Source organism: Brachyhypopomus gauderio, chromosome 4 (assembly GCF_052324685.1).
Source record: "Brachyhypopomus gauderio isolate BG-103 chromosome 4, BGAUD_0.2, whole genome shotgun sequence".
Classification (NCBI taxonomy): Eukaryota; Metazoa; Chordata; class Actinopteri; order Gymnotiformes; family Hypopomidae; genus Brachyhypopomus; species Brachyhypopomus gauderio.
In genome coordinates, this window is record NC_135214.1 from 22,240,922 (window position 1) to 22,257,087 (window position 16,166).

The following is a 16,166-nucleotide window of genomic DNA, read 5'->3' on the forward strand; positions in this document are numbered from 1 at the left end:
CACACACACTCACACACACACACACACACACACGCACTGTAGCCTTTTGTGCATACACACACACACACACACACACACACACACACACACACACACATACACTTTCATGGTATCAACAAATGCAGAGGTTCAACATATACACAGCATCTGTTCTGACAGGCTTATAAATGGAAATCCATACAGACGGAACACAGAGACACCAAACACACAGCCAGTGCAGAAACGTTCTGCACAAGGACTCGGTGTGAATGGACCCAGTGCACAGATGCATAAGCCCGGCGTATAAGATCACACTTTAAGGTTCCTGTGCTTGTGCAACAGACGTGAGTGCTACAGACTCATTTAAACGGCCTGTCTGGATGTTTGCCGAGTTCTGATCTGTGTGCCTGTGACTGTAATACTGAGGCACAGGCACATAAATAGAATCACAGCCCTGGACAGCAGAACTGTACTTAACACAATTTTCAGGACGCCACCTCTCACTGGTGTTCATTAAAGTGAGAGCTAATGTTTCATTAAAAAAGCGAGACTTTGCGCACACACTCTCGCTGGAAACTGCTGGAAATAGCTCTGTCATCTTCTCACGGTGCTCTCCTTCGGCGAGGGTATTAAAGTTATTTAGAACACTATGGTGAGCTTCTGTCAGGCCATGTTACGTTTGGATTTAAGACTGTGACATGCTACTATTTTGAAAGCGTGCAGAATTGTGGTCATAGGCACGGTTCTGTCTCCATTCCTGGTGTACGGTGCTGTTCGAGGGACCTCTGGCAGCAAGGAGCCCCATTCAGCCTTCAGAACCCCATCAGGATCCAACCTCTCCATGTTTTAACGTGGACTTAGAAGTTACAGTGTTAGAAATGATCAAGAACGCTTTCTAAAACACATGGAAAAATTCATTTGCATAGATTCACGACCCGCAGATACAAAAGCACAGAACGATGTACAAGAAATAACAAACACGTCAGAAATATATTGTGATATGCCTAGTTTCTGCAATCACATACACACACATGCACACAAACGTGTTAAAATAGCACCTTCAGTGTTAAACTGTTCCCCAGTGTGTAGCTACTCCAGTCCTCCAGTGTAAGTGTTTAACAATGCTGATAGTTTAGTGTGAATGTATTCTTTCTTGTTAGTTTATTTATTTATTTATCTATATCTCCAGTATACTCCAGTTTACAGTGGGGCTGGTTATGGTGGTCCTGATGGTGGTGGTGGTACTTGGGGTGCTGGTTGCGTGTGGTGATGGTGGGTAGGGGGTGTGGTTTTGTGGGGTGATGGTCCTGATGGTGGTGGTGGTACTGGGGGTGCTGGTTGCGTGTGGTGATGGTGGGTAGGGGGTGTGGTTTTGTGGGGTGATGGTCCTGATGGTGGTGGTGGTACTGGGGGTGCTGGTTGCGTGTGGTGATGGTGGGTAGGGGGTGTGGTTTTGTGGGGTGATGGTCCTGATGGTGGTGGTGGTACTGGGGGTGCTGGTTGCGTGTGGTGATGGTGGGTAGGGGGTGTGGTTTTGTGGGGTGATGGTCCTGATGGTGGTGGTGGTACTGGGGGTGCTAGTTGCGTGTGGTGATGGTGGGTAGGGGGTGTGGTTTTGTGGGGTGATGGTCCTGATGGTGGTGGTGGTACTGGGGGTGCTGGTTGTGTGTGGTGATGGTGGGTAGGGGGTGTGGTTTTGTGGGGTGATGGTCCTGATGGTGGTGGTGGTACTGGTTGTGTGTGGTGATGGTGGGTAGGGGGTGTGGTTTTGTGGGGTGATGGTCCCGATGGTGGTGGTGGTGCTGGTTGTGTGTGGTGATAGTGGGTAGGGGGTGTGGTTTTGTGGGGTGATGGTCCTGATGGTGGTGGTGGTACTGGGGGTGCTGGTTGCGTGTGGTGATGGTGGGTAGGGGGTGTGGTTTTGTGGGGTGATGGTCCTGATGGTGGTGGTGGTACTGGGGGTGCTGGTTGTGTGTGGTGATGGTGGGTAGGGGGTGTGGTTTTGTGGGGTGATGGTCCTGATGGTGGTGGTGGTACTGGTTGTGTGTGGTGATGGTGGGTAGGGGGTGTGGTTTTGTGGGGTGATGGTCCTGATGGTGGTGGTGGTGCTGGTTGTGTGTGGTGATGGTGGGTAGGGGGTGTGGTTTTGTGTGGTGATGGTCCTGATGGTGGTGGTGGTACTGGGGGTGCTGGTTGCGTGTGGTGATGGTGGGTAGGGGGTGTGGTTTTGTGGGGTGATGGTCCTGATGGTGGTGGTGGTACTGGGGGTACTGGTTGCGTGTGGTGCTGGTGGGGCTGGGTGGGGGTTTTCCAGGGTGTAGCCTCCACCCCTACTGCACTGTGAAATGAGAATCCACTGTGTTGTATGTGTGTGGCCCAGAGATGATAATGAACACAGGAGTGTGTGACACAACCAGCATCCTCCGCCCAGCCGTTATATCCTAATTATATCCACACTGTTACGTAACAGAAGCGTTCAGTCATGGTGTAACATTTTAAAGTGTAACAATCATTGGATTGTAAATTGTAATGAAATATAGTCATATTCATTCAATGAAGAGTAACAATACATTACCTTATCAGATTATACAGCATTACATTTAAATTTAAAAAATAAAAATATATTTTTGGAATGCCATTAATCATATTCTATTTGATTTGATGTATCAACCATAATAAACTGAAATATGAAAATATGAAATTAAATAACAATACAATGTCTGAATATGGACAACTGTATATTGTCATTATTCACATCATAATCTCCAAGAGCAGTCATTTATATAAAAATGAATATCAAAGAAATTCAAATATTATTACTACCTACAATACTACAGTAAACTACAGTAACACAGACATGGTGGTAGTCTAACGTAGGTGAAGCTCAGGGTCTTGCTGACGAGTCAAAGACGATTTGCGACTGATCAGATTACCGGTACGGCACGGCTACCTTGTGCAGCTCAGATATCTTAACATCTCTGTGTATGCATAACAGCCTGATAAGGAAACGCAAATGTAATCCTGAACTTTGAGCCCTTATCTTCAAAGCACATGTAATCAGATTTGCAGGCATGGCTTTTGTTAATGCTTCAAATGAGCGCTTTCCTGCCGTAGAGACAGGAATGCTTCAATGGCGGTTTCACTTAAATAGAGCGTGCTGTCGTAAAAAACATCGCCTCAGGTCTGTTTAAATGCACCCTACCTAATTTGCAAAAAAATAGCGGTCAGCATTTATCAACAGCACTTACAAACTGGCAAATAGAAACTTTATAAGCATGCAGTCTGCCTACATGAAACAGTTTTGTATTTGGTAGTTCTGGACAGAGTTGTGCAGTTTCAGCATCCAAAAATCAAAGTGAGAGGATATAGGACAGAATATATTAAACACTGTGGTTATGTTCTCACTACTGATGTTGGTCTCGAGCTGGGCTCGGACCAAGGTAATAAACACGCCGTCTCACGTGGGCCAGAGACTCAGATGCGTCTTTAATCAGAACGCCCCTGGGTGGAGCAGAGGAGGTGGTGCGTGTACGCTGTTGGAGTTGCAGCTTCAGAAAGCTCCCCAGCCAACTACAGGCCCAGCGAGGGGGGATTGAAGCTCGCCTCGTCTTGGGGATGTTACGTGAAGACCGCTGAAGTTTGGGTAGTCTAATCCCTTAGAGTAATCCTGCTTGTGCGCTTTGTATAGATCGGCTCAGAGATTATGGTACTGTTGGTCGTACAAAGGGACGCAAGGGTCTCGTTACAGATATAACCATGAATTCAGAGGAATCGAATATGCTGCAATCTGATTGGCTGTGTTGGCTCCTATCCATGGATTGTCTGTGAGCAGGAAGTGGTCATGTAGCCCATCCTTCAAATAAACCCCCACAGTAAGCTGTGACAGCTAGCTAGATGTGCACTGGTGAGCCATTTAACAATCACACACTAGTCCCTGTGTGAATTCCCTCCTGGCTTGTTCAGTCACTGCCTGGGTGGTTATTCACTCGAAAAAAAGGGTGATATCCAACATGAAACAGGGTTAACTACAGCGTAGTGGTTCTATCCAGAGAACACTGAATCACCTGAAAATCAAGGTTAGCTTCTAATCCTATATCAGCCTTTTAGGTACATTAGATATGTAATTCACTTACATATAATTCGCTTCATTCACTTATAAATGGTTATCTGGTTTATAAACCTGACCTATAAACTTTATTCATGTTGTGACAAAGATAAAATATTACGAGCTGGAATTTCAAAGGAGCTAATTCGGAATGTTCAGAATGTTCTAGCAATGTTGTGTTACCCTAAAATCATTCATGTTGTTTGACCACTATGACTCTATTCAAGGGCCTTAATAATCTGCGTGCCTTAATAATCTCTGTGTTTTAACAAAGGAGACTTCACCAGCTGAGCTGATTTCGCAGGTCGCGAGTGCAGCACTACAGAAAGCAAACAGGTGGCGGCGTGTGTCTGCGTGCGTGCGTGCGTGCGTGCGTGCGTGAGCCGGCCGGGCCACAAACGCACACTCGCATAGCCAATTTTACGAGTGGATGGAGAGAGGCAGATGGACCAGTGGACGGATGGACAGATGAATTAGCGGACGGATGGATGGACAGATGAATTAGCGGACAGACGAAATGGGCATGTGGTCGTGTGGTGGGAGCACCGGTCCAAATGTTTGACCACCCCGAGTCCCAGCTCTGTCGTGGTCCTGAACCGGTTCTCAAACAGAAGAGGGCATAGGCAGAGCTTTTGGGTCATGTCAGCTCTTCAGGACAGAGCCAAACACAGGCTCCCCTAACATGTCATCATCAGCTAATGACCATGCCACTTTCAGAAAGTGCTTTTAGGTAGACTGCCTTAATGTGAATGACGTACGTATATTTTAGTCAATGTGTAATTTGAACACATTGTAGTTCTGGGGGACCTCTAGGTCTGTCGTGCTCACTGTTGACATTTTGCTCACGTCTCACACACGCATACGCACACACAAATGAGCGTGCACATGGTCATGCACGCAGATGCGCACACCCACACACACACACACACACACACACACACACCTGTGAGGCCAACCACTGTTGACATCTTTCCAGACCAGACACCCTCGATACACGTGTGACTAAAAATCTGTTGACATTTCACCCAATCTAAACATTAGGGCACGCTCGCGTGCGCACACACACACACACACACACACGTGCACACACACACACACACACATACACACACACACACACACACATACACATACACACACACACACACATCCACACACACACACACACACACACACACATACACACACACACACACACACACACACACACACATCCACACACAGATGAATTCACTCTCACACAGCGTGAAAGGCCTTCGCTGACATGACAAACACACACTACAAGCGTGACCTGGGTGTGCAGTAAATAACGTTTCAAAATGGAGGACATGCAAAGAGTTTAGTGGAAGCAGAGATAGACCCAGACCATGGGACCTCCTCATCTCCTCAGACTTCCTCATCTCCTCATCTCCTCACCTCCTCATCTCCTCATCTCCTCAGACATCATGAGCTCCTCAGACCTCCTCATCTCCTCAGACCTCCTCATCTCCTCAGACATCATGAGCTCCTCAGACCTCCTCATCTCCTCAGACCTCCTCATCTCCTCAGACATCATGAGCTCCTCAGACATCATGAGCTCCTCAGACCTCCTCATCTCCTCAGACCTCCTCATCTCCTCAGACATCATGAGCTCCTCAGACCTCCTCATCTCCTCAGACCTCCTCAACTCCTCAGACATCATGAGCTCCTCAGATCTCCTCATCTCCTCAGACCTCCTCAGCTCCTCAGACATCATGAGCTCCTCAGACCTCCTCATCTCCTCAGACCTCCTCATCTCCTCAGACATCATGAGCTCCTCAGACCTCTTCAGCTCCTCCGCTCCTCCACTCTCCTCAGCGAGCCTACATGGCGTGGCTACTACATTCCAAGTTGAGAAGGCCCAGAGATACTAATATTTAAAAACACTACTGTTCCTATAATACAGATAAGATCTCAGTAACAATCCACACAGATCAAAACAATCCGCATTAATTCTCTGTTAGCAATGTAAACAATTCTGGGTGAAGAATTTCTTTAGTCATTCATCTGCCATAATATCTGCCAGATACACTTCACAGTGACATAATCCTTCTTACTAATCATTCTGTAGTGCACTTCCCATCTCTAATAGATACAGTGGTGTGATGCAGTGTAGCTACGCTAAAGCCTGCAGCTGCAGGTCACCAGTTCATAACAGCAGGAATGAATACAATGACACCACACTGGGTTCATTCATTTAGAAAAGGTGTCTGCCTGGAGTCAGGGTATTGATGGGGGAGGAAATGTAAAATGGTGAGGGACAGATTATCTTACACGAAAAAACAACAGGTAGGTTGGAAACGCCTGCAGACGACCGGCACTGTGTGCTGGTACTTCCCTGCAGACGCTGCGTGTGTGAGGCACAGAGTACAGCACAGAGATGCAGGTGCTGTATGTGTGAGGCACAGAGTCCAGCACAGAGATGCAGACGCTGTATGTGTGAGGCACAGAGTCCAGCACAGAGATGCAGACGCTGCATGTGTGAGGCACAGAGTCCAGCACAGAGATGCAGGTGCTGCATGTGTGAGGCACAGAGTCCAGCACAGAGATGCAGGTGCTGTATGTGTGAGGCACAGAGTCCAGCACAGAGATGCAGGTGCTGTATGTGTGAGGCACAGAGTCCAGCAAAGAGATGCAGACGCTGTATGTGTGAGGCACAGAGTCCAGCACAGAGATGCAGGTGCTGTATGTGTGAGGCACAGAGTCCAGCACAGAAATGCAGATACTGCCGGCTCTTCGTTTGCATATTCCGTCCCCTTCCACGGAATCTGTGCTTTATTTATCTGAGCATGAGATGGGCCATGCTAACTTTAAGTCGTAATAAGATTATTGCAGAAATGTACTTTTTTGATTTTTCGGGTCTACTGAAAGACTCCCAACACCAGAACTAACTTCCTGGCCGCCATGGCAATTTGTTTGATTATTATGTAGATGTAGATCATTATGAAAATTATTGTATGTATGTAGATTATGTAGATTATTATTTAGGCTGTAGCCATACACTGAAAAAAGAACATGAGAATAATGAAATATATTCAATATATGATTCAGTTAGTTAAAACCTTTAAAGCTTGTTTAGTTAAGACAGAATATCCAACATCCTTCACATTTACAGCACTAATTTGGACTCTTTGGCAGACATGCCAAGTTCAGTCAGAGTGAAGGTGTCAGGTTAGAGTGAAGGGATCAAGTTTATACAGTTAGAGTGATGGGATCAGGTTAGAGTGATGGGATCAGGTTTATACAGTTAGAGTGATGGGATCATGTTAGAGCGAAGGGATCAGGTTTATACAGTTAGAGTGATGGGATCAGGTTAGAGTGATGGGATCAGGTTTATACAGTTAGAGAGATGGGATCAGGTTAGAGAGAAGGGATCAGGTTTATACAGTTAGAGAGATGGGATCAGGTTAGAGTGATGGGATCAGGTTAGAGTGAATGGATCAGGTTAGAGAGAAGGGATCAGGTTAGAGTGATGGGATCAGGTTTATACAGTTAGAGTGATGGGATCAGGTTAGAGTGATGGGATCAGGTTTATACAGTTAGAGTGATGGGATCAGGTTAGAGTGATGGGATCAGGTTAGAGTGATGGGACCAGGTTAGAGAGAAGGGATCAGGTTTATACAGTTAGAGTGAAGGTATCAGGTTAGAGTGATGGGATCAGGTTAGAGAGAAGGGATCAGGTTAGAGAGAAGGGATCAGGTTTATACAGTTAGAGTGAAGGGATCAGGTTTATACAGTTAGAGTGAAGGTATCAGGTTAGAGTGATGGGATCAGGTTAGAGAGAAGGGATCAGGTTAGAGTGATGGGATCAGGTTAGAGTGAAGGGATCAGGTTAGAGAGAAGGGATCAGGTTTATACAGTTAGAGTGATGGGATCAGGTTAGAGTGAATGGATCAGGTTAGAGAGAAGGGATCAGGTTAGAGTGATGGGATCAGGTTAGAGTGATGGGATCAGGTTTATACAGTTAGAGTGATGGGATCAGGTTAGAGTGATGGGATCAGGTTAGAGTGAATGGGTCAGGTTAGAGAGAAGGGATCAGGTTAGAGTGATGGGATCAGGTTAGAGTGATGGGATCAGGTTAGAGTGAAGGGATCAGGTTTATACAGTTGTATAACTGTATGTGTTACACAGACGCTGTATGTGTGAGGCACAGAGTCCAGCACAGAGATGCAGGTGCTGTATGTGTGAGGCACAGAGTCCAGCACAGACATGCAGATACTGCCGGCTCTTCGTTTGCATATTCCGCCTTCGTTTGCATATTAGAGTGATGGGATCAGGTTTATACAGTTAGAGTGATGGGATCAGGTTAGAGTGATGGGATCAGGTTTATACAGTTAGAGTGATGGGATCAGGTTAGAGAGAAGGGATCAGGTTAGAGTGATGGGATCAGGTTAGAGTGAAGGGATCAGGTTTATACAGTTAGAGTGATAGGATCAGGTTAGAGAGAAGGGATCAGGTTAGAGTGATGGGATCAGGTTTATACAGTTAGAGTGATGGGATCAGGTTAGAGTGATGGGATCAGGTTAGAGAGAAGGGATCAGGTTTATACAGTTAGAGTGAAGGGATCAGGTTTATACAGTTAGAGTGATGGGATCAGGTTAGAATGAAGGTATCAGGTTAGAGTGAAGGGATCAGGTTAGAGAGAAGGGATCAGATTAGAGTGAAGGGATCAGGTTAGAGTGATGGGATCAGGTTAGAGAGAAGGGATCAGGTTTATACAGTTAGAGTGAAGAGATCAGGGTCATATAGTCAGAATGAATAGATCATATTCATACAGTTTGAGTGAATAGATCACATTCATACAGTTTGAGTGAACAGATCACGTTCATACAGTTTGAGTGAACAGATCACGTTCATACAGTTTAAGTGAATAGATCACGTTCATACAGTTTGAGTGAAGGGATCACGTTCATACAGTTTGAGTGAAGGGATCACGTTCATACAGTTTGAGTGAAGGGATCAGGCTAAGCCAGTTTGAGTGAACAGATCACATTCATACAGTTTGAGTGAAGGGATCAGGCTAAGCCAGTTTGAGTGAACAGATCACATTCATACAGTTTGAGTGAAGGGGTCAGGCTAAGCCAGTTTGAGTGAACAGATCACGTTCATACAGTTTGAGTGAAGGGATCAGGCTAAGCCAGTTTGAGTGAACAGATCACGTTCATACAGTTTGAGTGAAGGGATCAGGCTAAGCCAGTTTGGGTGCACATGTTCATTCCAATGGAAATGATGATCTGGTCACAAAAGCCCCTGCTTCCGTTTTATGCAGCCCCCGGTAAGCCAACCCATGGATGACATAAACTGCAGATTGGTAAGCTGTGCTCCCAAATAACTGTGTGTGTGCGCGCGCATGTGTATATGTCTCTGTGTACACATATATGTGCATGTGTGTGTGCGTGTTAATGAGCACTAACCCCCGCACTGCCACACACCCACTCAGAAAGCCCACATACAGCTCCTCAGCTACAGAGGACACAGGAAGAGAGGCGGGGGACAGACAGGCGGAGGAGAAAAGAACGAGAAAGATGCAAGAGACCAAGGACAAGTGTCTCCCAATTACTGCCACCCCAGCGCTCCAGCACTAACACGGCTGTGAAGCCTCCACCTGAAGGAGCTGTGTGAGCCGCGTGTGAAGAACCGAGGCGCAATTAGAGGTGAGCTGGCTTGTCCTACCGTGGCTGTCCTGGACTCTCTGTGGTGTGAGAACGTCCCATGGAGAATTAGAGAACGGACAGAACGCACGACAGAGTCAATGACGGTTCTCACTCTCTGTTCCTGCTCTGTGGCTCCGTAGTGCCAGAAGTATTTTTAATGATTGTAGGACTAATGCCTGTAGCATTGTGAATTTTACAGCAATGTACTTTCAAAACTTTCATAGGGGATATCCAGAAAAATGAGCAAGACATGAGAAATGAGCAAGAAATGAGAAATGAAAGAGACATGAGAAGAGAAACATTTCGCGATTCAGTAAGATGCATTAAATGCTTGTCTAGCAAAACATTTTGAATGGTGCATCTGGCTAAATGTCTGAAACACCTGAGCACCGATTGAGCGGTTGTGCCTGTGTGAGTGTACGTGCACATGTGTGTCCAGTCACCGTGGTCCAAATGAGAGGGCCGCTCACTGCAGGCCAAGAGTCAGTCGATATGTCACCGTGTCTCCTGTGTCACCGCTCAAACCACTCAAGGAGGCATACACACCCCTCCGAGCCCTCTGGATACACACAACTCTGGGTTTTTTGTTGTCTCGTTTGTGTTTGACCCATCATCACAGCCTCTACAGAACCAGCACAACACGTCCGCAAACGTACGTTATTACCCAGCGTTCCCTGCCGTCACAGTCGGGCGCACACACTTGGCCATGGGCGAATACTTCACGCTCTGCTAATGCTGCACCGTGCCCCCGCTGCGGCACTGACACCCCCCCCCCCCCCAAAAAAAAACAAAAAACATGATCAGGTGTTTCCAATATCAGAAACTGAAAGCACATATTTAAAATACACAGGCCAAACGTCCCAACTCTCCCGGCTACTTTCAGCTTCGATATTCAGCTCACATACATTTACACAATACGCCATTAACGTTCCTCTTTCAACCCTCTTACATTCACATTTGACCTGATGAAGATCTTAATAACCTGCATCATTTGCAACTTACTGTTCTCATAGACAGTTCAAACTCTTCACCACTGCCTCCAATATACATATAATTAAATGATCTATGGTGTGTGATTGTTATTTGGCTTTTGTGTCACACATAAGCATCAGTAATCAACTCCCAAAAAGCAACCTGCACTGGAGAGGCGGCTAAACAGCAGGGCCTTGTCTCATTTAGCCAAAGTGCTGGCTACCCCCCTGTCACCCTCGTTAACCTTAGAGTCGCCCCTCCCTTCCCCCGACAGCTCATCCACACCATGGATTAATCCCTCAGCCAGTGTGGAGACTCAGCAGGCCTCTCACACATGCACGGCACCAGGGGCACCCGGAGAGGAGAGCCTCCCTACGGTTTGTGTAACCCGAACTGCCATCATACCAATCATGTGACCCCTCGGGTAAAACAACAGCGAACAGCCAATGGAATTGAGCAGTGCAGGGTCACATGACAATTTTCCAGCAATAATGCTCGGCCTCCGTAATGACGGGAGACCTGAGAACAGATCCTGGATACAGACAAAAATCATATTGACATTATTGACATGATGCATCTAGTAATATAAGAACCTTAATGTGACATGCATGAAAACCAGTCTATCTTAATAAAGTTGTTTATATCTGTTTGAATACATGCCTTAATTAATCAAATTATGCATCGGGCAACTCCAGATAATTGTAGAGGAACTTTAATTCCTCTGTAGACAAGGTAAGATTCAGTATCAAACCCATCATGCTGGTTGCATGGAAACACAGAGCAAACGTTCACTGTTGCACGCACATGCGCACACATTAACATCACTGATACCACTGTGACAGCAGATACAGTCAGTGGAAAGCTCATGATGCGGGCTGTGTGTGTGTGCGTGTGCGTTCGTGCGTGTGTGTGTGTGTGTGGGGGCGGGCCTGAATGTGTGTGTTTTCTGAGAGGCAGAGAGAGAGCTCTTTCATTTAATACATTAATCTTGCTTTCTGTCTTAAACATACATAGATTATGCAGACCTCAAGCTTCAGATGTTTCCCAGAATCAAATGTTTGATACGTGTTAAACGTGCTATCTGCAAGTTAAATAAAATCTTTGAACATTGCATTATATAAAAGAGTAAGATATATATATATATATATAATCTCTCTATATAAAAGATAAAAGAGTATATATGTAAAGAAACATGGAAGCACTCTTTAATTGCACCTATGATAGCATGCTAATGTCTTGCTTTAATAGTTAATGCAATGTATGTCTGACAAATGCAAGATCTATCCCTCTAGGGGCTAGATTAAGGTCAACAGCAGAATAAGATCATATCACCAAACAGCTGTAAAACCCACATCTTTGTTATTGAGTTATTCAAGTGCTAGTCGTTTATTAGAATCCCATCCTCAAATTAAGATCAAAAGCAAAAATTATGAAAGTAAATAATGGCCTCTGAATGAAAGCTCTTAGCTGTTATCTCCTACATTATACAGATTGCATAATAGTCGCAAACAAGAAACGTACCCAGCGCATACAAACTACTCAGCAGCACTGTCTAGACAAACGAAACGCGATACCGCCGTGAAGATCCCAGGGAAAGCAACCAATCACAGCCAAACACAAAGAACAACGAGCCAATGACATGAGACCTAAGTAAATACAACACACATGAGGAGCACCTGTAGGTCGCTCAGGTGCGGGAAAGTCGAGGGTTTACGACACAATACATCTGCCATCCAAAGGCTGGTATCTCTGGGTGCACCAATAGAAAGGTGACCATCTGTCCGAGGGGGCGGGGACTGTACTCACCAGGTCGTGATTGGTTGAATTGGAATCATCTTCAGGGAAAGGGACATAAACAGCTAAGGCCACACAGTTGGCAAAAATAGAGAGTAATATAAAGATATCAAAAGGTCTGGAAAGCGCACAGTTAAGGACAAATGAGAAACTCACATAAAACCAAGTCCATCATTTACAGCTTATGTGAAATGCCAAATTAATGTGACATCAAATATGCTGCCCTGCACTATAATTACGGATTAGCATCCAGCAAATTAAAACACAGTATTATAATAAAATAACTTCACATGCGGTGATACCATTATTCTGTCCAATAAATAAATGTGAAGTGTTTATGTTTAAGTGTTCATTTATTATAAAAGCCACTTGCAAAACAATCTAGATCATCCAGAAACACCCTGAACACTGTCTTTACATAAAAGATCATGGACATCTTTACAGGCAAACTTCAGCCAGGCAAGCTGCCCGTGACTGGTAGCTTGTGGGAAGCTTTTAGCGTGTTTTAGTGTGCTGAAAGAAGATAAACAAACTGGCACTCCTTTAATCCCGTAGTGCGATGTCACCTTACCCAGGACCAGTTAGAGGGGGAGGCTAACGAGAAGGATACTTCCACTCCACGAGGCTAATGCAGGCCCTGCGTATAGGGTTGTTGAGGGTGAGGCAGAAGAGGGCCCGCGGGGGCCGGCTATTGGTGGCGCTGCCTTGCTTCTTGCTTTTGACATACTGCTGTTTCTTCCTCTGGGACAGGGAGCCCACCGGAGCGGAGACGGCCGCCGGCTGCCCGCTCATTGTCTGCGGGGTGTCTCCCTTGGCATGACGCGCGGCGTGGATCGCAGCCTGCCAGGATAGGCTGCTGCCAGTCGGGGGGAGGGGCTGCCTGGAGTGGGTGGGGCTTTCAGACCAAAGGGGTGGAGCATCACCAGAGGGCGGGGCTCTGGTGCGGCTGGCATAGTTTGCCCCTGGGAATTGGAGAAAGAGCAAACGGTTGAGTTCAAGAGTTTGAAAAAGTTGAACAGAGAGATAAAGGGAGAGAAAGAGATGTACTATAAACTGAAAGTGTGAGCGCGTGTGTGTGAGAGAGAGAGGGAGAGAGAGAGAGAGACAGAGACAGAGAAAATCAATATTCTGTCATGTGAAATAGCAAAGCTGTTTCTGCTGGTGCAGTTTCTAGGTCATCTGATATGCCAGTTGTTATGTTGCCAGCTGAACAGGCTGTAGCAGCCTATGCCAAGAGTAAATATCTTCATACAAGGTCTCATGACTACAAATTGTTCACAGACCACCATTAACTGCTTTAGAACTGGTGCTTATAGGCTCAGCACAATCATAGCTGCATGCAAATGATGTTTTGTGGGTACAAATCACAGTGTATTCTATGCAGCACCACCTACTCAAAAAGCCTCACGATGTAGATCAAATGCAGAGACATTTCATATCAACCGTGCTTGGCAGAGCTACATAGAGCTTGTTGAAACGCTATAAATAGCATCTCGAAAGAAATGTTTGGACAAAGTGAATCTCCTTGACAACGGCTGCAAAAAGCAGCCCCCTCTAACTGAAAGGATGCTTCACATTGAAATAAAACAGCAATAGTGATTTAAATTATTCAGATGTCCAAGTCCAGAGCACTTCGAGTGTCCTTTAAGAATCTCGTTTGTGATAGACATGCTATAATATTCAGTGAAGCAGCAGCTGTGCGAAGTCATTGTGAACTCAGATCCAGAGTTGTATAATCCAGGTTCAGAAAGTAAAAGTCCTCACCAGGAATTTGCTCAGGCTTCCTGGATTGTGTTGATTCCACTAATTTTACCTGGATTGCACTAATTAGAAAATCTAGTAAGCTTGAGCAAAATCCTGGTGAGGACTTTTACTTTCTGAACCTGGATTATACAACTCTGCTCAGATCAATGGGCCCGTGTCTTTGAGTTAGATTTATACTTTGATTCAAGGGACCCAAGCCGGTTTAGACACAACAGGCTTTAGAAAAAGAGTAAGAATGTAATTACATAATTTTACACACCAGTCATACAGATAAACTTTCTTAAACTGTGATCAGGCATTCAAACTCCAGTAAAATTATATTTATGGAGTATTTAAAGCCATTATAATGTCCAAGCCACCACACACGCACCACGCACTCACACAATGTCTGTTAACCGTTGCCAAATCGACTTCAACACATTTGTCCTCATCTAGAAACCACGATTCACGCAGAGGATGTATCTGGTGCCGAAACCTATGTCCGTAAATTCAGTTTCAACCTAATATTCAGACCGAGTATTGGTGTTATCCGAATTAAAAGTAGTATGTCCCTGTTCCCTTTCTCACAGAGACTGATGTCTTACTGATCAGACGGTGTATTTAAGTTGTTTCTGCCGGTATAAACACGGATAATACTGAGTAGCGGGTCTGGACACTTACCTGTCCTAATCCTACGTGGCGCTGATGCGCTGCGTCCGTCTGTCTGCTAACCGTGAATTAATGTAAAAGAAGCGGCTGTTGTGCATAATATTTGACATGAACAAACAGGCGGAACAATGAGACCACGAAGACACACAGATTCACGGCGCAGATTCACGGCGCAACTCGTTTTCTTTCATTTCAAATGACAGCTGCGCGCTTTATTCCGCTTTTACCTTTAGTCGGTTCCTTAGACTCGGGCATTCCTTCCTCCTCATTGAAAGTCCGTTTTATCAAATATTCTCCAAATAGCAATAATCACGCTCTTAGTTAATGTCGATTCAGGCTATTAATCCAATGATAAAGTGCTTTATGTAGTTCCCTGAGCGCCATGGAGCGCACGTTGCAACATCCGGGTGTTGTCCTCACATCATGGGTTATTGTGCCACACACCTCGATGATGATGATGATGATGATCCTGTCTGTATTAGTCACTACGGATCTTTCAAACGCATCTCCGTGGACCGAGAGGAGTCCATACGAAGCTACAGCATCACCACTCGCCTGGTGAGCAACAGTGTGATGAGACTTCGGCGGAGCGTCGTTGTTTTAATCTCAGTGTTGCGCATCTCTGGACCGCCTTCATTCTTTACAACTCCGTGTATCACTGTCTTAATATGGAGTAAATGCACCAATCTAACCTGATGTAAGATCTAATGTAGCAAAATTGGTGAAATACGCATAAATACGCATTAAAGTTTTGAAAGTAACTGCATGCTGTATTAAAATAGCCTTAATGGACATCAGTTTAGAGAACTTTATAATATTTGGAGATCCGCAAACAGGTAGGTCACTAAATCATCTAGGCCTTCTTTAAAGGGTTTACCAATTATACAAGACATTTACAAGACTTTACAAGACATTCTTACTATAAGCAGATTAAACAAGACATGGTCGAATGATTTATGCTTTTGGAGTGATGAAGTTCAGATTAATACTGGCATATTTTAATTGGACGTGTGTGAGAATAAGATTTTTTAGCCATGTCTGTAACTGATCAATATTTGACACACGAGATTACTGACCACTTGTTAATACGTCAAAAGACATAATAACCTAGAGTTACCTGGTTTGAGTCAGGTTTGGACAGCAGCTTTGTGAATAGCCTATGTCAGTTAATAAATAAGTCAGCCAATAATTGCTTCACAATTTTAAGAATCTTTCATACAGCATATTATAAC

The 16,166-nt window shown here is 45.1% G+C and overlaps 1 protein-coding gene across 15 annotated transcripts in view; it reads right to left on the minus strand.

Moving 5' to 3' along the window:
- cacna1db (calcium channel, voltage-dependent, L type, alpha 1D subunit, b) overlaps nt 1-15,563 on the minus strand; it is an 83,832-nt gene extending 68,269 nt beyond the window's left edge. For 12 of the 15 annotated variants that reach the window (XM_077003042.1, XM_077003041.1, XM_077003034.1 and 9 more), the window contains exons 1-3: nt 15,162-15,562; nt 13,133-13,484; nt 12,535-12,640 (exon numbers count right to left, since the gene is read on the minus strand). In XM_077003042.1, coding sequence (XP_076859157.1) covers nt 12,535-12,640; nt 13,133-13,484; nt 15,162-15,189 — 486 coding nt within the window. In that variant the 5' untranslated portion in view covers nt 15,190-15,562. Of the gene's footprint in view, nt 1-12,534; nt 12,641-13,132; nt 13,485-14,946; nt 15,070-15,161 lie in introns of those variants that run through there. The other 3 variants (XM_077003040.1, XM_077003038.1, XM_077003039.1) reach the window with 3 other exon arrangements.
- Between the last annotated feature and the right edge of the window lie 603 nt (nt 15,564-16,166).